This window comes from Phoca vitulina, unplaced genomic scaffold (assembly GCF_004348235.1).
Source record: "Phoca vitulina isolate PV1807 unplaced genomic scaffold, GSC_HSeal_1.0 scaffold3, whole genome shotgun sequence".
Classification (NCBI taxonomy): domain Eukaryota; kingdom Metazoa; phylum Chordata; class Mammalia; order Carnivora; family Phocidae; genus Phoca; species Phoca vitulina.
In genome coordinates this window covers 72699601-72722870 of record NW_022589706.1, presented here as the reverse complement: position 1 = coordinate 72722870, position 23270 = coordinate 72699601, and the positions used below count along the sequence as shown (strand labels likewise).

At 39.4% G+C, this 23270-nt stretch overlaps 1 protein-coding gene across 2 annotated transcripts in view; it reads left to right on the top strand.

Annotated features, from left to right (window-relative positions):
• The window catches only part of UNC5C (unc-5 netrin receptor C), a 351284-nt gene that overhangs the window by 295867 nt on the left and 32147 nt on the right, over positions 1 to 23270 (top strand). Inside the window, exons 8-13 of one of the 2 annotated variants that reach the window (XM_032400872.1) lie at positions 2387 to 2443; positions 4489 to 4680; positions 5388 to 5732; positions 8569 to 8656; positions 18247 to 18415; positions 21502 to 21735. In XM_032400872.1, the coding sequence (XP_032256763.1) occupies positions 2387 to 2443; positions 4489 to 4680; positions 5388 to 5732; positions 8569 to 8656; positions 18247 to 18415; positions 21502 to 21735 (1085 nt within the window). The remainder of the gene's footprint in view (positions 1 to 2386; positions 2444 to 4488; positions 4681 to 5387; positions 5733 to 8568; positions 8657 to 18246; positions 18416 to 21501; positions 21736 to 23270) is intronic. The other variant, XM_032400871.1, reaches the window with a different exon arrangement.

The following is a 23270-nucleotide window of genomic DNA, read 5'->3' as shown; positions in this document are numbered from 1 at the left end:
TTGCTCCCTGATTTCCTAAGTTGTTCATCCCTTTATCTCCAGTCATATTACGTTCTTTTGTTCTATTTTTCAAAAGAAATTTTTTCAGCATTTGAATTGTTCTTATTTATTATTTTTACTTGTTTACTTTCTGTTAAACTAAAGCATAAGCGGGGACTTTTCCCATCTTGTTTGTCATGGTACCCCATGCCTAGAATATTAGTATATGTGTTGCCGAAGCGAGCACCCCCATGCCTAGAATAGAACCCAGTGTATATACATGGGCATGGGCTCAAAAGTATTTGTTAGACGAATGAATGAGTGAATGAATTCCAGGTCTGTGCCTAGAATGAAATAGAAGTCTCAGATGAATACCTAAGTCACCAAAATATTTATTGAGTTGTGTAGATCTACATAAATATGGAGAAGTTGAGATTAAAATCGAAATTATAATGTTCCTTTTTATTATTCCTCGCTCTGCCTGTGAAGAACAGGGATTCGGTTGGGAAATGGAGACAAAAGCCAAGGCATGCCCAGAACTGCTTCACAGGGAGAAATTTCCGACCATGTTGTATCTCTCTGGAGGTAGCCTTCTCCCTCTGTAAGATACAATTCTCCTGCTCACTCCAGCAGGCCACGCTGATTCTTAACAAAATCTTCAAGGTGAACATCAGACCAACCCCAGATGTCCTATTTTACACTAGTTTCCAGGCCTTCTAACCTGCAACAAATGAATCTTTTGACATCCCTCTACTTAACACCCTCCCTACCAGAGTGGCGACACCAGTCACCTTATCTCTTCTGCTGGCAGTGAACTCGTATGGTCTGAAGTCTTCGGGTTTGAAAATGAATCACCTTTCTTCCAGTGCCTGTATATGTCCCAGATGTCCTTTTATTGAGTTCACAGAATACAAATGGAAAAAGGTTATTACCAGACAGAAGTGTTTAAAAATGAAAATCAAACCTAATACATGGACTCAGACAACTGGAATAAGGAATATAATATTTATAAAACTGAGTAGGAGGCTGCAATCATTGCTCTAAAATAAAGCATTAAAAATTAATTCAGAGCAAACTTGTCTGTGCTACAGCAAACCTCTCTTTCATTAAGGTAGCACCGCATGTTTCCGCAGAATTAGTTCCCCAAAATAGGTAAATAGCTTGTAAGAACTGAGTGTTCTGCAAACTACAGAGGATCTACCTGAGGCACGATTTAGAGTTACCTTTAGTATTAGAGCATGACAGACCTTTAATTTTGAACCAATTAATTGTGATTCTTGCAGATTCTCTACATTTTTTTTTGTCCTTGAGTATTACCAGGAAAATTTAATTCATATGCTTCTTATTCATTTTAATCTGATTAATCCAGTGGTACTGTATCATTTGATCCATTTGTATGTTGCAGAATATTAAATATTAGGAAACTCGGGATGCCAGTTATAAGTTACACTTATAAGTTATAAGTTACACTTTTAAATTTTTTATAGATTTTTCATTTCAAAAAATTTGTATTCCACATTTTTAAATGTTTTCTCCCAGTCTTCTTCTTGACATTATTTTTATCATCATCATCATCATCATCATGATCATCTTTCCTACCTTGCCATATATTAAAAAGAGAAAAATAAAACTGCTAGTGTTATCTCTGCATTTATTGTTGAGATGAGGTTTTTATTTCTCTCAATTTATACTATTCCTCTGAAGCCCTAAAATAAATAACCTTATAACCTCTAGGCCCTATTGATTTTTTAATGATTTCAAATAAAAAGCATCCAGTTTCCATTGCATTGACAAACTGCTCAGTCCCTAGGCAAAACCTATTGGATTCCTTTTAAATGGAGGGACAAGAAACAACCAAAATTCCAAAAAGTGGTTTTGAGATGGAGGGAAGAAGGGTGGTCTCCGCTCAGCTCAGTAAATGGGTATTTAACCTTTGACCAATGATGACAGGTCTCCTTTAGTTCTATTAGACCAAGAGCAAGCTGTTATGATTAAATAAAAAAGAAAAAAACTGCTTAGAGCCTTGCTGAATATGTCCTGGGAATTAAAGCATATGGCAGGGATAAGGAAAAAAGATTTTCCTTATGCTAATGACCCTTGATGTCTGAAATAAATTAGATCCATTAGAGTTTATGCTCAATAAAAGAAAGACTTTAAGCACTCCAAAGTTAGTGACTCGAGACCAGTTTTGCTCTGAAATTCAATCTGCCTACTTATTAATTCTTGGTGAGGCTCCAGAGCAGACAGGAGATGCGAAATCGTAATTCTGTACTGAACCAGAATCTTAAAGGACCACAGGTTTCTTTTCCTTTTCTTTTAATTAAACCATTTTTCATGCTTCTTATTTTGTTTCCCTCATTAATTTGATTTTGTTCCCATTTTTGTTTCATTTTTTGTTCCTTTCAAGGTTTCCTTTATCCTATTTCAACTGAACAGAGAACCCAGAATGAATATGGATTTTCTTGTAAGTTTGATGTTTGGTTTTTATGTTGCTGAATAATCATTTAACGTGATTGCCCCCAGTTCAAGTTTACCTTTCTTTGGATCACAGATGTGCACACAGGAAATAGGCGCCTAATATATTCTAACATGAAAAACAAATTAGATTTTCACTGCCGAAGAGAAGAAAGGAGGGTCATTTTAAGCCACCGCCAGCTTTCCAATCTATCAGTCTGCCATTCAGTCCCAATAGCTGACAAACCATATCATGAAATATGCTGATCTAATAACAGGCCCGGTTCCGATGCTAAAAAGTAAAGGGGTGAGAAAAGGCAGATCTGTTGAGTTAGGAAACATTCAGGTTGGGGAAGTAATTACAGCCTGGTAAAGTAAAACCGTAAGGATTTAGATAGAATATTCTGGCTGGAGTTGAGAAGGCTGCAGCAGGGGCTCGAATACTGCCCAGCTGCACAGTGCGGTCCGGGCTCAGAAAGCAGTGCTCACGCAATCGGGAGGGTTTGAGCTGTCATTGGGATTCTGAAAAGATCTGTTGATATCGACTTGATGGATGGGAAAGCGGATATTCTGGAAACTTTGGGAAAGATAATAGTAAAAAAACAAACAAACAAACAACCCCCCCCCAAAAAAAAAAAAAACCCAAAACCTCTCACATACAGTGCATTTAAACACAAAATGCCAGAAGAGATGGAGCAGTAGCCAACAGGGAATTCCTTTATACTGTCCATGTGTCAAAGAAACATGTCAAAGACCCCAGAGTTTGGGTGAGCCATTGGCAATCTGCATGACGAGTCATTTGCCCACTATGTGGCTGTGTGTCTTAGGACAGAATCACGGCTCCTCAACTCTTAGGAGGCCCTGGGACTTAGATATCTGAAAATTCCCTGCCCCCAAAATGCATGTGTATATAAAATAGAGCAGAAAAAGGCTGTTCTTGACCCCCTGAAATACCAGTCTAATCTCTTTTACAATGATTGGAAAAGCTTTGGTTAACTTTGCTGAAAATGTTTGTGGGTCACACAAAACTAAAAACAGACTTAAAGGTGCCTGTGGAGTTCTTGGAAAGGTTCCATCTTGTTTGTTTTTTTTCATTTATCAGCTTCTATCACCTTTTGGGGTTGGATCGAAGCATGTTCTATACCACCAAGGCAATATGCAATATTTACAGGCATTTGCCTCTGGCTTTACCAAGAAACAGACCCCCAACTGACTGCACACTGCGTTGGTCAAATGCTTAATTGCCTTCTGGGGTAGTCTGACCTTTTTGATCACTGAACCAGGCCTTTATGGTACTCAGTGCACCATCTAGACATATTTGATTCAGTAACGAGTAGCTCAAATGTAAATCTCTGACCAGTGACCATGAGAAGCTCACGGTTCTCCGAGGTAATACCGAATCCATATCAAAAGCCTGGAGTTATCGGCATTGACCTCTGCTTCCCAGATCTGGGTCTTCTGAAAGCACACCTTTTAAATCCAACATGTTTGCTTCTAGTATTTGTTTTGCTTAGTTATGTACACCATTCCCAGCCACCCCTTCCTTGATTTAGGGGAAAGTGAGAAGACTGTTACGGAAAGTGATTTTATGACTTGGAATGATACTTAGAAAAATATTCTAGTTCAATAAATACACAGATTCAGGACATGCCGGGTATTTCTAACAGTATTTATGTTTGTGTTTTGGGGGAAATATCAGTGAATTCAAAGCAGCCTTCCAAACTTTTTCACCTGAAATTAGTAATGAACTTTGTTTTTTTCCCTGTGGGTTGGGATGGCTTCAGTTCCAGTTTCTTTTTATGCCTTCTAATAAGTGGTCTGTTATGCTGCCCAATTTAAGATAGATTAGTGGGTGGATAGATGCAGAGAAAGAAAAAGAAATCAGAGATAATTTTCCACTGAAAGGCCACAGTCGTTTTATACAGCTTTTGAAATAGATTTGAAATTAACCTATAAAAAAAGGCAATAAATGTCTGAAAAAATTACAGCAATATGGATGTGTACTGTGGGAAATTTCTCTAAGCAGTTGGTCTGATGTTTCCTTGTCCTCCCCAGCTGCTCCTGACTCAGATGATGTCGCTCTGTATGTCGGCATTGTGATAGCCGTGATAGTTTGCCTGGCCATTTCTGTAGTGGTGGCCCTATTTGTGTATCGCAAGAACCATCGCGACTTTGAGTCTGATATCATTGACTCCTCGGCACTCAATGGAGGCTTTCAGCCTGTGAACATCAAGGCAGCGAGACAAGGTCAGTTAACATTGCACTTCACGCCTGCGATTTAGGCACGTCAGCAGCCTCCCCGTGTGGTGTCAGAATCAGTGACGTTCAGGTCATGTTGTTCAGCTCAAACATAAGCTCCATGAAGACGTGGATTTGGGTCTGTTTTATTCATTATTCTGTTGACTTCATTCATATAACCAACCAGAGGAGGCAAGGTGCACAAATCATTTTTTTTTCTTAACAGGTTTCTGTGTCATTCTTTTAAAAAACTTTCACTTTAAAAGACCACACAGATTGGTTGACTGATTTCTTACATCTCCTTTTTCTTTTTTTTTTTGGCCTCTTGACAAGAGCGCTTGCGTTGATAGGAATAGAGTGGTGTGCAGATGGTGACCTCCAATCCAGTATAGACAAGGGAAGCTATTACCTAAGTCACTGAGTGGGGATCACTGTCTTCAAATCCAGTCTGTTGAAATAGATAAATACCTTAGGGGCAATGAGTAGACTTGAAAGCAAAATTTAGAATTAACTTGTCTCTTTGTTTGTAGCCAATAATAAAATGGATCACAGTAATCTCATTGCCCTGTTTTCAACAGAACCTTAGAGTCTATACATCTCTAATATTGACTGAGTTCATTTGTTTTTGGCTCAGAAAGTGTCAGGGGGTAGCCTGACTAAATAGAAGTAGCCTGAATGGAGAATGCAAATGGACTTCCTTTCTCTTTCTGACTCAGATCTCCTGGTGGTACCCCCAGACCTCACATCGGCTGCAGCCATGTACAGAGGACCTGTCTATGCTTTGCATGATGTCTCAGACAAAATCCCAATGACTAACTCTCCAATTCTGGATCCACTGCCCAACCTGAAAATCAAAGTCTACAACACCTCAGGTGCAGTCACCCCCCAAGATGACCTCTCTGAGTTTGCATCAAAGCTGTCTCCTCAGATGACCCAATCCTTGTTGGAGAACGAGGCCCTCAATGTGAAGAATCAGAGTCTAGCAAGGCAGACTGACCCATCCTGTACGGCGTTTGGCACCTTCAACTCTCTGGGGGGTCACCTTATTGTTCCCAATTCAGGTAATTCCTAGACGTTTAAATTACATAGATCTTGAAAACATATTTTTGTACCCAAATCTTTTTCACTTGTTTGTTTTCATGAGGCCTAAAAAGTTAGTTGTAGCCTAATCTAACCCAAATCCACTTTCGATGTAAATCAACATTGCTTCAGACAGAATCAGCAAAACCATTCATCTTTCTCCAACCAACTCTGAAAATGCTTCCTCTAAAAATATTATACTCACAACTTTCTGCCAAGGTATAATTTAGAACTGTCATTGACCTTCTTTGTAATAGAGCTTCAGAAGGCAACAGCAAGCCAGAAGTGCTCACTGTTGTCATCACACTTTAAAAGGACAAATTAATTAGAAAACATATTAGTTGGGTAGCTTCCAATTTACTGTAGGAAGCAATACTTCAGAATACTAATTTTCAGATCAGAGGACATCATGGTAGACATCAGATCTTCATTTATTAACTCTTTATTACACAGTCTTCCACCTCAAGGTATTTGTAAGGTACTCACTCCCACTTCTGATAGATCTGTCTGGAATCACAGCCTTATTATGTGTAGTGTGTATTTGTAGTATAATTGAATTTTCAGCTTATCATTTAGTTACCTGCTTCTAGAAGATAAGTCTCATAAAGGTCTTACAAGGTGAATTTAAGTGAGTGACTGATAATGTTTGATTAAAGTTTGATATTCGTTAATCAGGAAGGGGTTTACGTCTATTGGTCCTAAGAGGGTTAATGGATTCCTCTGTGAATCTATCTTCGCTCTTTTGGACAAGACTGAGTATTTTGCAAATACCGCAATAAGAAACAATTTGATTGACCTAAAGTCCTCATGTAGCATAAGAAAATAATATAATGTGTAAATAGCCATACAGCCAAGTACTATACAGAACAAGTGGATCTGCAGATCTGAATATGAACTTGTCTTTGATTCTTTCTCTTATTCAGTTCCCCATTTCAGTGCCTTGCCAATTTGTCACACCATCCCTTTAAAAGTGCATTTTAATAAATTCAAATCCTTAACGGAATATCATTTTTCCTTTTTACATAGCTGAGATCATACATTATATATACTTTTTTCACCTTTTTCTCTTTAATTCTCATGCTATTGTATGCTCTTTAAAATCATGAACCTAAAAATATATTTTTTTAAAGTCTATCAAATACATAGATCAAAATATACTCTATTGTTCTTTTATTGCTTAAACATGATATTACTCTCAAGGCAGTTTTTTTTTTCATGATATTCACTGGATTCTACCTTTCCTTCCCATTTCTACACCTGTCATTTTTTCATATATGAATTATTATAAAAGCTTCTTAAGTGGAAAGGAGGGAGGTAACATGTAGGAAATACTTTCTATGTACTAGGCAGTGGTGATTTACATACATTATTTTACAACAAGTTACCTAATCTGTGTCAGGCCTTACTCTTATTACTTTACATTCATAGTTTTATTTCATTCCTATAACATAAAGGTACATGTTACTGTTTCCATTAGAAAAAAATAAAAATGCCAAGGGTTGGTAGGCTCATGAGTGGTCTTCCTGCGTCCACTCTGTGCCTCAGCAAACTATTCTATGCCCAAGGATAACATTCTGCTTCCCACGGCACCACAGCTCTGATGTTAGCTTTTCTTCTCCAGAAGGCCAAGACTCATTTTCAACCAGTCACACAAAGGCCTTTGAATAACTGTTCCTCCTTCACTCTCCAGTCTTTATTCTTGGGACTTTCCAACACGGTCGGGCAAGTTTCCTTATTGCCCTCTGCTCATTGGGCATATTCCATGTCCTCGCTAATTAAATTATAAGTTACTCGAAGACAGGAACACTGTCTTTCACTTCTTGGCATTCACGGTTCTGCCAAACATGATACTCACCATGGTGCTCCATAAATTTTTATTGAGCTGAAAAGAAGCCCCATTCATTGGAATAAAATCATGGAGACAAGTATCTTCAGGTTGCTGCCCACCCTGAATTATTCTTCGTGATGATGCTGCTGTGGTGCAAGCAGCTTCTTACAGTGTGTCCACGGACCACCATCATTGGTGTCACCTGGCAGCCGAAGGGAAGTACACATTCTCTGGGCCCCCTGAGTCAGAAACCCTGAACATGGGACCCAGTGATGTGTGTTTTAGCAAGCCCTCCAGGTGATTCTGATACAAGCTCAAATCGAGAAGCACCGCTGTAGGCCCAGTTAATTTAGAACAAAGCTTGATCCCCTAGGCCTACAAAATGGTATCAGTTAGCAACTACGTAAAAATCTGCTTGGCCTGCCATGACTAAAAACTAGCAGTTGTCTGTTCATTTTCTAGAGTTATGCATGATGAAAGAAGTTGTTCACCAATTATTTTTCTGTTATGGAAAAACACTGATGCTAACCAGATATTTCAGAAGTAAATGTTTTTTGATATCATGGAGGTTAGCATTTCCCTCACTTTGAATTTTGTGGGGATTTTTTTTTTCTTAAATTAGAAACGATGCATCATTTACAGCTGTTTGAAATTTTAAGAGCGGTTGTTGGTTTTCCCCTCATTTTACAAGGAAAACAACAGGGGAACCATCTGTCTATTCCTTAAATAAAACAAGAGTTTAAAAAAATGACATCATTCCTTTGAGTAATTCCATAACAGTTCAGAGGGAGCTGTGTTAACAAATAAGGCCAATAAGGAAGGAAGGCAGGGCAGCTATGAATATTTACATGTCTTTAGAGAAAAAGCAGGCTTGTGGCTACATGGCCACAAAATCTCCTCATTCCCTTTCACTTCCTTCAAAGGCATTCTGTGAAGTTTCCTTTTGATTCATAGGTCTTATGTGACTGCTTTTCTCTTTTGCTATTCAGGAGTAAGCTTGCTGATTCCCGCTGGGGCCATTCCCCAAGGGAGAGTCTACGAAATGTATGTGACTGTACACAGGAAAGAAAATATGAGGTAAATATGCTTTTTCTGGTGCGCTTGACTTTATCAATGTCTGACCTGGAGGAGAATTGTGCAATAGAAAGAATACACCCAACATATTTTTGTCTTGAGTGCCCTGCTTCCAGCATACCCTTTTTTTTCCTAGACCTCTAAAAGGTCAGCTTCTCTTTATCTTTGAAGCTTCAGACACTTTTGCAAATCTTGAGTTCTCAAGTGGACATGTGGCCATTATAGCTGGAAAAAAAATGGCCAGAAATGTGATCCATAGATTGTCTAGAGAGATATGTGGGTAGACACAGAGACATCAGCTTCATGTGGCCTGGCTCAGGAATCCAGCCCTTTCCCATTATAGGGTCAAAGGTCACAGAGATTAGACAACCCCTTAACCTCTGACCTGCCACCTCCATGTCAGCCTGGCACTTTATTCTCACCTGCGCTTCTTCTTTTTGTGAGTCCCCCTAGCTTAAATGTTATCAACCTCCTTCTTAAGTTCGGCACTTACAAATTCCATATCGAGCCTTTCTAAATGTTGATCTAGGGTTGATTAAAGCTAGATTGGATCATGAGGCTTTGTTGTGAATGTGTCGTAATCATAAAGATGAGGTAATTTTAAGTAAAAATAACAAGAGGAGTTTAGAAGTCCTAAATTCAATTTTCAGTCTGGCCTCTAACAAGTCTCACAAATGGTCTCTCTTGGTTAGTTCCCACATAAAACGCGTGTATTAAATAGTGCTTTAAATGCCTGACTGATTAATGCTTCTGAAGTACACTGAGATCTTAAAATGAAAGACATCGTTGAAATGAAGATCCTTACATGTAATTATCATTGTTTTTCCCAAGGGGAGAGGCACTGGCTCTTCAGCCCTGAGCTCCACGTACAAAGCCTGAGTGACAAATGTCGAACTAGGTTATCATTATAACGCATTATACCTTCTGTCTTCCCTCTCTCATCCTCAGAAAAACATCCATTTTTAGTCTTGTTCTTCAAAAGCCAAGAAGCTCTTTTATCATGCTCTCAGGAGGAGATATTGGTATTTGTAATCTGTAGGACCCAGAACATTTTTTTCCTCAGGTGGTGTACTTTCACCTAGACAAACACTAACTGTTCTAAGAAAATGACAAAGTTCCTTGAGTATTATTCACGCCTTAAATTTGAGCAACAGAAAATTACTAAAAGGCTCGTATTTACTCACATCAAATATTCATTTTTTTCATTCTCAATGCAAAGTAACATTCACAGGCCCTCAGCGTGCCCTTCTTTTGCAGCAGGAGAAATGAAGAGCAGCAAACTCTCAGATCCCTGTATATACTCTGTCTTCTTCCTCCTGTCAAAAGTCAAGGTTGGCACCAAGTACATCCACCCCTCAAGGTCTTTGCCAACACAGACATTTTGTTGAAACAGAAATGAGGATTGGCTTGTGCTTTATGCTGAGAAGCAATGAGGTATTTGTGTCTCTTCTTGTCCATCTGACCACCACCATCAAGCCTTAAAGGGCTGCCACAGGGGCACGCTGAGGCTGAAGGGTGTGTGCATTCGTGCGCCTTGTATGGTTTTCCTTTCCATGGCCTAGCCAGCACCCTGGCCAGAATACTTGTGCATTTTAGATGAAAGAAAGAGAAAACAAAACACTGATAAAGCTAGACACTTCTGCTTTGAGGTTCCTCTGCCTTTGAGTCTAAAGAAAAGGAAACTATAAATCACTTCTCACCATCCCCGCCACCTGAAGTTAGGTGCAGAGGGAGTTACTCTATTGAACTCGGTGCACATCAGAGAAGTTCTGTTTATAAAAATGAAGCTAGAAAAACCCCCAAGATCTCAAAAGAAAATACACACAAGAGACCATAAATCAAGGCACACACACAAGAAGATACCTGTGGCAAATAATGAGAAATTCCTCCCTTCACTTATTTTCTGTTGTGAACTAGATGCATTTTTCTTGTAAAAACACAATGACAAAAATGTGTTTTAGGATACCTTCGTAACAGAAGGCATAGTTCCATTTATTCACCCTACTTTTAATTTCATTTATTCCTCACTGCAACTCTGTGAGTTATGATGAGTTCCAATTTAAAGATCAAAAAACTAGTGCTCCGGGGAAAACAAGTCACATAGCCGAGTTTTCACAGCTAACAGCTGAGGGAAGGCAGAATTCACAGCCAGGTGATCTCACCGCGAACCTCTTCTGCTGTCTCACAGGCCATCCATCCCTCCTTTGTAGACAGCACCACGGCACACCGAGCCTCTGCTTCTTACTCTAGTGTATTCTTGAACACAGTTTCTTTCTCCTGCTCACTGAGCACCCTTTCTCTCCTCACATGATCTGAGACAGAACTTCTAAGAGAAGACATTAGGAGGACATCAGAAGATATTGAATGTTACTTCAAGTCACTTGTAGGACAATTTTGATCATTTTCCTCCATTTTCTTTCTCTCCGATTCCCTTTATTGCATCCAAAACTGGGTGTTTTTCCAGCTGGCTGGTATCCAGCTGGTCATCTGCTGATGTGAACTGTCTAAAGGGAGGTGTGAACTTAATTACATGTGGCAGAGTGGATGTGACAAGGGGGCCTTATCATTACTGAATGTGCTCTAAGAGAGAGTCCCGAATGGCAAATGAGCAGCCTAAATGAGCTGCAGAGATGGGACAAGCTTTCTCTGACAAGGGGCAAAGCTGCAGGGCCATGCTCATGATTTCTACCTCTCCCGCTTTACAGATCTCCGGAGGGGCCGCCAAGCCTCTGTTTCCCCCGTGGATACAATTTCCATGATTCATGGCACTAACGTGGACCTTTTTGCCTTGTTTTCAGTAGCAGTTTAAAAAAAAAAAAAAAGAATGAGTCTGACTCAGACTGAAATTTTGCTCTTTGTAATTTCTTTTTGAAAAATAATCTGAATTCAAAATACCAATGTTAATTTTCCCTTCCTCTGTATTCTGTCCTCGCTTAGCAGTTTTCTCAAAAGGCCAGGAAATCAACTTAGACATTCCAAATATAAAGGTAAATAGAACTTTTTTGGTAAACTGTGGGGCGCCATGAAAGGTCTGTGAGCAGCCAAGTGATACAAGAATAGCAGTGCATTTTAAAGATTGAACTGGTGAAGAAGGTAGGCTGGACGGGTTGGTGGAGGGAACAGGAAGACTCCTTGGAGGCTGGCTGCCTGGGTGAGCTGTGGCGATAAACTAGGTGTGAGCGGGGGAGGGGAAGAAGCCAGGCCTGAGTCTGGAGGATGGAAAGTGAAATATATTTCAGAAAAAAAAAAGAAATTTCACCACCAGTTAGAAGTGTTGCAGAAGAGTGTCAAAACACAATATGAATATGTAGGAACCGAGCTTTGGGCGCTGGGAAAATTGTGAGCGCAACTGGTTCCAGGAAGCAGGACAAATTCTGATTTAGATGTGGGCAGTGTGTGCCGGACATTGGTGGCCTTTAGGATTTTTTCAAAGAATGAAATCCCAGTTAAGAAGGTGTGAGTTAAGAAGAGAACAGGGGAGAGAGCTTTGGGAAACATTCCTATTTCAGGTTTGGGTGTGATGAGCCAAGCTAAGTAGAACACTTTAAGGATCGGGCAGATAACTACAGAGTTTGCATCTGACATGGTGCTGAATACCGAGCAGCTCCTCAATGAATATTTTTGAATGAAAGAATGAATGACTGTAAGTATAATGGGAAAAAAAATCAAAAGCAAAGAGTTTCAAGATGGTCAAGTGGTTGACACAGGTATTATTAAAATGTAAAGAAAGACTAATGCAAGAAATCACTGGATTTGTCAACTGCCAGACATTGGTGGCCTTTAGGATTTTTTCAAAGAATGAAATCCCAGTTAAGAAGGTGTGAGTTAGTGAGGAGACAATGTAAACTATCCTCAGTACTATAGGTACTGAGTATAAATAATAAAATAGTATGTTAGGATAGCGGGCCAAAATTCTGCTATGTAAATAATCGTATAGCAGAAAGTTTTCATTTATTTAACATGTTTTTGGAACTTGGTATAATAGTAGTTGACATTATAATTTCTCAGTGAAACTCAATGATATTCCCCTTTTTAGTCCTCAAGTCCTTATTCCAACGTACAGCTATATAAAGGCTACAGGTATGGGGGAAGAGAGTGGAGTCCAAGTATATTTAAATCTTATTCTCTCACTGTTCTCCACAGTGTTCATATACCGCAATCCTACTTAAAAAGAAATGGTTCAAGGTGATTTATGAAAACACAGTCTTTACAATGGGAGGAAAAAAATTATAAATAAGTCGATGAAAAAAAAATGAGAAAATGAGAAAAAAATAAGATTTGAAAAGATAACAAAGTCAGGTGAGCAGTTAAAGTATAAAACATCTCATGTGATTCCCAGTGTATTTCCTGGTAATAGGTCATGAATTTACTGTTCCAAAGTTTTCAAGAGGGGAACGTGGTAAGTTACAAAATCCATGTGTCCATGAGGAAAAATATGCCCAAAAGAAGTTCAATTATTTCTCCTTTTGTTCCACATAAAGAAAACATTTTTTTGTTAATACAATGAACAACATCCTTAAAATAAAAATAGCAATGAGTTTTCATAGGGCTCCTTCTGTTAGTGTCCCGCCATGATAAGTAGATGGTATAAGGCCCAGGCAGAAATTCAGTAAAATAGTTCCACAACAATTCGTCAGTTCAGTCAGAGCATAATACTTAGCTGTTCTGGCTTCACCCAGGGATAGATTCTGGCTTGTCTAGGGAAATGGTGGCATGCCCTTCAGAGTGGCTTCCATAAATTTTTTTTTTTTTTCTGCTCAATTGAGCTTTTGATAACAATTGAGTTAGATATTCCCTGTCAGATACCCAGAGTGCAGATATTTCAAGTTGCCAGTTATATGTGAAACCGTGTGCTTCAAAAGGCAGCTGAGCCTCGGGTGGGATTGTCATCCTAAGGGACCTGACAAAAGACATGTATGTTAATAGAAGGCATCTTGTCTCCACACAGAGGTGGATGGAGATAGATTCTCTTCAAGAAGTAATTTTGAGCTTGCTCTAGCAAATAAACCAAAAAAAAAAAAAAAAAAAGTCTCAAGGCCCTAAATCAGATAAGCAACCCCACAGACACCACTGTATGAAAGAAACCAGATCACTTGTGCTTGAAATCTAGCTTTGCCTGTTACTAGTTTTGAGGCCGTAGGCGAGTGTGTTAATATCTCTAGATTTCAGTTTCCTCTTCTGGAAAAAGAAGTGATACAAATACTTACCCTAATTCCCTTACAGGTGTGCCATAAGCAGCAAATGCAGTTGCTTTTATGAAAGTTTTGTAAAGTATGCCCTTCTGTGTAGGAGAAGTTCTCCTCACTGATAACAGCAAGCAAAGGATGAGAAAATCACTCTGACAGGAAACTCAAACTCCTCTCTGAGGGGCTTTGTCCCAGAGGCTTCAGAATCCATCCAGCATTTACCACATTCTCCTCTCTGGACTTTGAAAAGCCTTGAAAACTTCAATTCATTACTGACTTTTGACTTAAGAGCTGCTTCTGCAGCTGATTTTTGCTCTGTGTTCATGTCCATGTCATCTGCAGTTAATATTTAGAGAATGTTAGCTGAAATACCTCAGGTAACAAGACATACAGGAGTGGAGCTCTCTGCAAAAACATGAGTCAGGCTTATTTATATTTATTTTCCACTAGTTTTGTTCTGTGTATTTTAATATCTTCTCTTCATGTAAAGAAAGGAAATGTGGATTTAAACGCTCTGACCTTTGGTTTCACATAGTTAAATCTTAATCTTCCTTAAGTCACTCCTTCCATATATGCTTGGAAATGTTTCCAATTTCAACACTACTTCTTTCATCTTGAAAACAAAAAGATTCTTATCATTATTTCTTCTTTGTTTTTCATTCCCCATTACGAATTCCACTTCACCACTTCCCTATTCATTACATTCTTGCACCTCACTGGGTTAATAAATTCTTTTGACACCTACTGCCCCTTCCCTCCCTTGCTATCCCTCCTCCAAGAATGGTGCCCATCAATATTGCATGCCAGGGGTGTGCTTGGAGAGTACAGGTCTGACAGCTCCCCAACCCAGCAGGGAGGCTTCTCCCTTCTGTTCCAACTCAGTGATGAGAAGAACCCCTCCTCTTTCTGCCTCAAGCACCGGCTGCTAACAGCAGACTGAGAGACAGATGTTTCCAATCTCCAACTATATTGCAAGGACCACTTGAAATGGATCCCACTTAAATCTCCTTCCTTAAAAGTTTAATGCTCACTTCTCAAGGTACACTTGTAGCTAAAAGGTAAGAGTAGTGCTCACAAAGATGTAGTCACTGCTATTTTTTTTTTTTTTTTCCGCCATGGTAGGAAAAGTAGAATTAGCAAGATTAAGGCTACTGCTTAGGACAGATAGTATAATATCAACTACACCACAATGAAACCAGAACTTCACCCATGTACTAAGAGAATGAATTTCAGAATGGAAGGAAGGAAGAAAGACTGGGTTAAGAGGAAATCAAAACTAAGTGATACAGGGGATGGTAAAGACTTCTCAAGCTGCCAATAATCTTATTATTCCAAAAAGTATATTTCCAAGTACTTTGATAACTTTAGATTTAATAAAACTGTGTCCTTATTCATTGAAGATGGAAAGAGGGTAAAGACTAAACGGAGATAAAAATTATTTTTATTTTCTAAATAAAAAGAAAGAAAAGCCCTAGGTTGGTGAGATCCTTGTGAAATTTTAGAATGAGAAGAAGCAGTGATAACCCAAGTTTTATTAAGGAGAAAATATGTCAAATATGTCAAAAGGATAATGATTGTCAAGAGCTAAGGACTCTCTAAGATTTGACCTTACCATAGCCGCCACAGTTTTGTGGATGCTGATAGATGACACAAGACTCCCGGGTCAGAGACAAAGGACAGTTTGTTACTCACAGCAATAGCACTATCAAGAGTTTTATCATTTTTGTGCCAATTCCCAAAACCCCATTTCCAAAAGGGAGATGCAGAGAGGATCAGATGATATCTACACACTCAGTGGTTGCATTCCAGGAAGGACCTCTGAGCTTGGAGAACCTGAGTTTTTTATAATGGGAAGTAGACATGCTTGCTTATCCAAAGATAAGCAGTATCTTTATCTTCCAAGGTGATTGCTATACAGTTGTCTTGAAAAGACATGCAGAAACATGAAAGACCCATGGAGAATTATCTTCCAACAATGTATATATAAATATAAATAAAACAGCTGCCATCATTCCCTGAGTGTTAAATTAGAGTAAGCTATAGATATAAGCTAACTTCTAGATTATTTAGTATTTAATATATTAACTATAGATAAAGAAAAAAATCTTAAGAGGAAAATCCTTTCCAAGTGGCCATCACAATTATAAAGGAATTTGATATGTCCATTATAATATCCACGTGAATGAAATGGAAAGATGTGAATTGGACAATGTATATTTTGATTAGTTTATATTTGGCTAAACCAACAAATTCAAATTATAGGTGTCAGACCGGAGAGAGGTTTCAAGTAGTATCTTTGTAAAGGTCTTTGCCCTATTCTTTTTTTTTTTTTTTTTTTTTAAAGATTTTATTTATTTATTTGAGAGAGAGAGAACGAGAGACAGAGAGCATGAGAGGGAGGAGGGTCAGAGGGAGAAGCAGACCCCCCGCTGAGCAGGGAGCCCGATGTGGGACTCGATCCCGGGACTCCAGGATCATGACCTGAGCTGAAGGCAGTCGCTTAACCAACTGAGCCACCCAGGCGCCCATCTTTGCCCTATTCTTGTACTACAGTATTATCAATGATTGGAATGAGAACATAAATGGCAGGCATATAAGATTTATGGAGGCTAAAAGACTGGAAGAGTTGGCCGATATTTGGAGGAAAGACAGCATTAAGAAATAAGTGACTTGAAATTTGCTCTGAAACTATTAAGGTGAAATTAAATGGCTAAATATAAATTTCTGTACATAGGTTCAAAAGCCATCACTGCAACCACAAAACTATAGAGAGCTAGCCTAAGAGCCTTTCATGTTAGGGATACACAGAGTGGTTAGCTTTAACAAATTACTTGACCTTCTTGGAGCTTCATTGCCTCATTTTATAAAGGAGATGCTTAACCATATCATCTCCATCTTCCTTTGTAACTCAAGCCTGCAATAATACTTATAAATAATTACTTGACTGAGAATAATATAAGGCAACAATGTGGTGAGGCATTGATATAACTACATATTCCAAACCAAGGAAAATAGTAGTCCCCTTCTGCTGCCTACTTAAGTCTAATATTCATTTCCAGATGCCTCACTTTAGAGAAGACATTGGAATACTAACAGACATCTATATAAAAGTGAAGATAGAAATATAGGGAGATATCTGTAAACCATGCTTTTCTAGTTGAGGTTGAAAATTTGAGGATATTTTGTCTGAAATAAGACGTTTTAGAGGCATCATAACAATCTCTGGATATTTGAAAGGCTCTGATGCCAAAGTAGAGAGAAAGCAGGCCAAAGATATGTGAAGAGAAGTGTCGGGAAGGCAGATTGTGTTTATCCTAAGAACGTTTTGTAAATTTGAATTGATAATAGATGAGGTGACCCTCAATAGTAGTGGAGTACAATTTTGGATGTGTCTAAAGCACTGTCCAGATGTCAGCATATTGTAGAAGGGTTCCTACTTTGGATAGAAGGTGGTGCTGTTGACCCCAGAGGCCCTGCTTCCTCTGGAACTCTGAGTTCATGATTTCTTAGTCACACTGTTCTGACAGAGTAGTGTTGAGTATTGTTGTTGAGAAGGCATTGGCTTTAGTCCCAGTGCTAGCACTTGTTAGTTTTAAGACTTTGGGCAATCCGTTCAATAATTTGGGACTGTTGCTCACATATCAACTGATACCTTGGGTTAATTTTTCCATTTGTTTGTTGATTACAGTCATGTTAGGGAAAGGTCTTAAGACAATTAAGAAAACATGTGGAGATAAAGAATTTAGATCTTTGATTTAGATCTTTGAAGTTCTTCCACCCAGATTCTCTGAGTAGGTAGTATACAAGTAGATTTCATTTTAAATTCTAGAACTATAGAATACAGTTCTATATTCTGTCTGGTCATATTTGAAAGAAGGAATCTGCTCTACTAGCCTGAACTGTTCCTGAAAGTCATTTGGAAGTTTAGCTCTAGGGTGTCCTTACTCTGAAGTGATTTTTTTTTTGAAGTATTTCTCAAGTTAGGTCTTAAAAAAATAAAAGTATATAAAACCCTGTAAGAGCAATGGCAAGTATTATCAGAAAAGATGGTTATATAACCTCCTAAGGACTCTGTTCCTTCTTGTTCCATCCTAAAAGTATCAGTACATGAATTCAGAGGACATTACCAAAGGCAGACCTGTGTCTGGGGGAAGGGGATCAAAGAGATACTGGCTGATTCACTGTTATCATAAGTATCTCCAGTCTTGAAGATTAAATAAAGTCTTGGTATAAAGGACATGTCTTCCCATTTAATTCTGCCTCTCCTCCCCCAACCAAAAAAACTAAAAAACAAAAACTCCCAAGAAGAAACAATTTGTACAACTTCAGATCTAAAAATCTCAATGAGTACATAGTAAGAGGATGCTATGGAAATGTCACTGATGCCAATCTCTGCTCTTCTCCTAGGCCAGCCATGGAAGACAGCCAGACACTCTTGACCCCTGTGGTGAGCTGTGGGCCTCCAGGAGCCCTGCTGACCCGCCCCGTCATCCTCACTATGCATCACTGCGCAGACCCCAACACCGAGGACTGGAAGATACAGCTCAAGAACCAGACAGCACAGGGACAGTGGGAGGTGAGCTTCCATTGGGTTAAAGATGGAACACAAGAGCAATTCATGCAGACAAACTGGAGTAATTATGGGAAAGAAGGTTTTTATTTTGAAAGCAGAACATGAATGGAATTTTAGCTTACACTCAAAAGGAGAGAGAGAAAGAGGGCGAGAGTGTATGAGAAGAACGGAGGGAGGGAGAGAGCCTAGTTCCTGAATGCTTTATCTACTGATGGGTAGGCATGATGAAAATGATGGTCAAGCATTAGCTAACTCCTAGGGAAAGTACACTCGAGAGTCTTACACAAGTCCCTGTCAGAACATACATACTATGTCTTGGGTTGGGAAACATCTATATATTTTTTAAATTTGCAGTTAGAGAAACATTGCTCCTGGGTCAGAAAATGGTAGACATTGTAGACACATACAGGGAATACAGTTCTTCTGAGCTGAACTTGGGAAAACAGAAAGGGTGCATCTCCTAAGCTCCACTAGGATGAAGAACACCTGTGGTGTCTTGGCTCTCTGTGGCTGTTGCCATCATAACTTCTTAAGGACAGTGCCTTAAACAGATCCTGTTCTTTACATCAGAACTCTTCAATTAGCACCTGAAGTTACGAGCAAAAGAATTTGTTAGATTTACCATGAAGATTTTATACCTAGTAACTAGAAAACCATCTTGGGTATTTGCATTGTCACCTCTTGAAAAGACAGTATTTGTTGTTTAAGTGGGAAATAGCCAAGTTAAACATTACATTTTAGAATATTCTCAAGAAGACATATTTCAGGAATATGTTTATCAAAAAATGTCTAATAGTTTTGAAAGCTACCCCTGTATTTTTTTGTATCGTTACAAAGCATCCAACCTATATATTATATACTTTGTGATTGCTTGTGGTATTTTTCTTTTAGGAAAGACATTTTTAGAAAAAAATGTACATGAAGTTTCAAGCCTTTAATATTATAGGAAAAAAAGCAGTATTACAATTAGAAAGGCATCCCTGGGATTACTGTAATTTCCTCCCTAAGGACATGTTCTCTTGGCCACATGAGGGGATCACTCCTTGCCAGAGGACTGAAAGTCCAGGACTCAAGTCTAAGGGTATGCTTTATGTTGGGTTATGAACAGACTTAACCAGATCTAACTTCCAGTCCATTTAAGTTTGAAATGATTTATCTCGAAAACATCCCAAAGTCTTAATCTCAAGTGATTCTAAATTGTTTGCATAAGACTCTGCTTAATACCCTAATACCTGTCTATTTCTAGACTTCAGTAATAATAACAGTAACAAAAATAATAAAATGAAATAAAGAGACGGGAAGAGTAGAAGAGGGCAATGCTTAAGAGTATGCTCTTCCACCCATGGCAGGGACATGGTGCATCTTTATTCTCAACCATGTCTTACTGGAAGCTTTTGGGATATTTGAGCCTTGCCCTCACTCTGCTGGAGGAAAAAAAAAAAAGGCACTTCTTTCCAGGTGTCCTTTGGGGCTAAAATAAACCTGAAGGTACTGAGTTTCTTTCTCTCTTTGCCAGTGCAGTTTGAGCTTCATCTTTGAGGACAGGCACAGTTGAAGAAATGATTTCGTGGATGGCATTTAACCCCCCTCTTACTACCCGTCAGATGTTGTTGCAAGGCCTAGTTAATAAACAACCACTTTGTTCAGCCCCAGAGACTCAATTTATGATGACACATTCATTCATTTTTTTTTTTTTTTGACAAATAGCCGTTTGCTCCCCATGAGCCAGGCCCACTGAGCTACGGTAGGAATCAAAGCAGATGTAGTTCCTGCCTCTGTGGAGAGAAAGTAGCCTAGTGCGGAGGTGGAATCAGGCCCACACATGTACTTTATTTCTCCCACGTGGAGTTTTCTTTTAAATTTGAATTAATTACAAGTTGGAAATTTTCACATAAAAATGTGAACTTCCAGCTTCTCTTGAAAAAGTCAAGGTGGTTTTCTTACTGGGCCTGCATGTCTGCATAGCTGTGATGGGCTGAGCCCAGTGGAGACAGAGCTCTTTAGACAGGCTTGTGCTCCACTTTACCCCAGTCTCCCCCACTTCCTATTGTCTTCTGCCCTACCTGATACCTATTACCTGGCTGCCCTGGCACGTGGAATTTTGACCCTTGGTTTATGGGTCCTACACTTGGTCTTTCAGATGATTTTCTTCTGTGGCCTGAGTCATTTGGATAAATCAAAACTTAGTTGAGTTCGTAACTATTTTAACAATATTCAGCACTTCCATTTATTTTTATTTCTTGCTAAATATTTTCAAAAGCTAAAAGGATAGGCTGTTTAACCAGAGAAAAGCATCGAGTTTGCTATATTGTACTTTCCCTAGGGTCTAGCAGCCCAGATTATTGAGAAAAAGCAGTGTATTGCTTTGAAAAGTAATTGACAGGTGAGTTTGGAAAAACACAGTAGAATGGTATTGCATAGTTCCTTAATTTCTCTAAACCTTTTCAAACCCCTAGATTTTTAGGGAAAAACTTACTACTCTATAATGACATTGAAATAAAACAGTACTTTTTGGGGGGTGCCTGGGTGGCTCAGTCATTAAGTGTCAGCCTTTGGTTCAGGTCGTGATCCCGGCGTCCTGGGATCGAGGGGGAGCCTGCTTCTCCCTCTCCCTCTGCAGCTCCCCCTACTTGTGCTCGCTCTCTCTCTGTCAAATAAATAAATAAAATCTTAAAAAAAAAAAGAAAGAAAACAGTACTTTTTAGATTTAATCAGACACTTAGAGATTAAAACATTAAATTCTCAGAAACGGGTAATAAACTCAGGTACACTGAAATTAAGAGGATAATTCATGAATTTCTTCTGGAATTTTATGTCAATTCTAGTAATGTAGACTCGCAGATGGAAAAAATGCTAAATAGGGGACATCTAAATAAAAAATATTAGCAGTATGAAGGCAAGGGGAAGGGAGAGTATGATTAAGAATGGAAATAGGGTATAATAAAGCCTGAGAAAGGAAAAAAAAAATACAGAGAAAAGGATGATCACACTTAGCAGAAGAGGTGCTGCTCTGTCTGCCTGGCCACCATCATGGCAGCCAGTGGAACCCGCAGTGGCTCAACCATGGCCCCTTCCTTCCTGTCCTTCAGGATGTGGTGGTGGTTGGGGAGGAAAACTTCACCACCCCTTGCTACATTCAGCTGGATGCAGAGGCTTGCCACCTCCTCACAGAGAACCTCAGCACCTATGCCCTGGTCGGGCAGTCCACCACTAAAGCTGCCGCGAAGCGCCTGAAGCTGGCCATCTTCGGGCCACTTTGCTGCTCCTCTCTGGAGTACAGTGTTCGAGTCTACTGTCTGGACGACACCCAGGACGCCCTGAAGGTAAGTCGCTCCTGTCCAAACGAACCTCCTTCTTTACTGTCACACCGAAGCCAGGGTGTGGCGTGGCGGCACACAGCCAGAGAAGGTGGGTGCGTGTTTGTGTGCCCAAGTGCGCGAACCTAAGTGTCTGGCCCCAAAAGATGTTTTTAAAAAATTAGACATTTCTCTGAGGCCATGCTGATAAGTGAGTGGTTTCCATTGTGCTGATTCCTCCCAAGGGCTACTTTTGTTTACCTTCCTTGATTTCCTTTAATGAAAAATTTAGAAGGAGTAGAAGAATTTGGCAACGAGATGTGGATGGTAAATAAGGTGCTTCCATGTTTGTCTCAGCTGTGTGCTTCCTATAAAAGGAATTGGCGTAATTGCTCACATTGTATGTTCCTCTTGTGTGCCACTTCATTTATATGCTTTCCCATTCTTTTTATGAGGACTGTGAGGAAGAGGGTTAGCATTTGACAACAGCCTGCTGCTTTGCAGAATAAATGAGCTTAATTCCTGGTGCTATTATTGTGACTCATTTTATCCCATTTGAAGCTTTAAAGGATATAGTAAGTGCCTTTGAAGAAGTTATGATCTAGAAGGAGGAATAAAAGAAGTATGCCAAGGACTGGGAGACAAGTCAGTCTGATAAATGGAGGAGACGAATGCAAAGTTCTATGGGAGGGAGTTCGGGGGCGGGGGAGGTGGCATAGTATTATTTTCAGGACATCTGAAAAGGAGCTAATATTTGAAATTGGCCCAAATGAAAGGTAGGGTTTGACCAGCTTAATGGGAACAAGTACAAAATATCTAGGTGAAGAGAACAGCAGGAAGAAACACAGAGGGAACAGTAAATACAGACTCCATATAAGCCTATTATTTCCAGTAAGCCCAGACTGATACATAGGAGTTTTATTGAGATGGACCTCAACTGCCAGAGAGAGGAGTTGATATTCAGTGTCTTGAGTTACTGGCGAGCCAGTGGAGAGATTTAAACCAATGCTTTCATTGATTCCATGATTGGAAATATACATTAGAAATATTAGTCTGACATCAGTGAAAAGTTAGAGTCAAGAAGAAAAGCGTGGTAGATCTGGGCTGATGACGGAGGAGTGAGAAGAAGGGAATTAGGTGTGGAAGGTCCCGTAGTAACTCCTGTGGGACCGGGTGACCCACACTGAATGGGTGGAGCAAAAGATCAAGTGTGCCTCGAAGTAACAGTAGCACACTTACGGGGCAGGGAGCTTTGGGGTGTGGATATGGTGACTTGGCTTTTGGAATATCAAGTTCGAGTTATGTCTTAGACATGAGAACAAAGATGCCCAAGGGACAGTTAGAAATATGGGTGTGGCTTTCTGGACTGAGAGCAAATCCTGAAGTAGAGACTCAGGAACAAATTATATAATATTGATACTTGTCATCCCTGTGATCAGGGAGACTATCAAGGGAGAGCAGACGGATAAGACAAACAACAATGTTAAAAATAATGAGCAGTACCAAGAACTTCCTACGTGCTGGGCATGATTCTAAATGCTTATTAACTCATTTAATCTTTA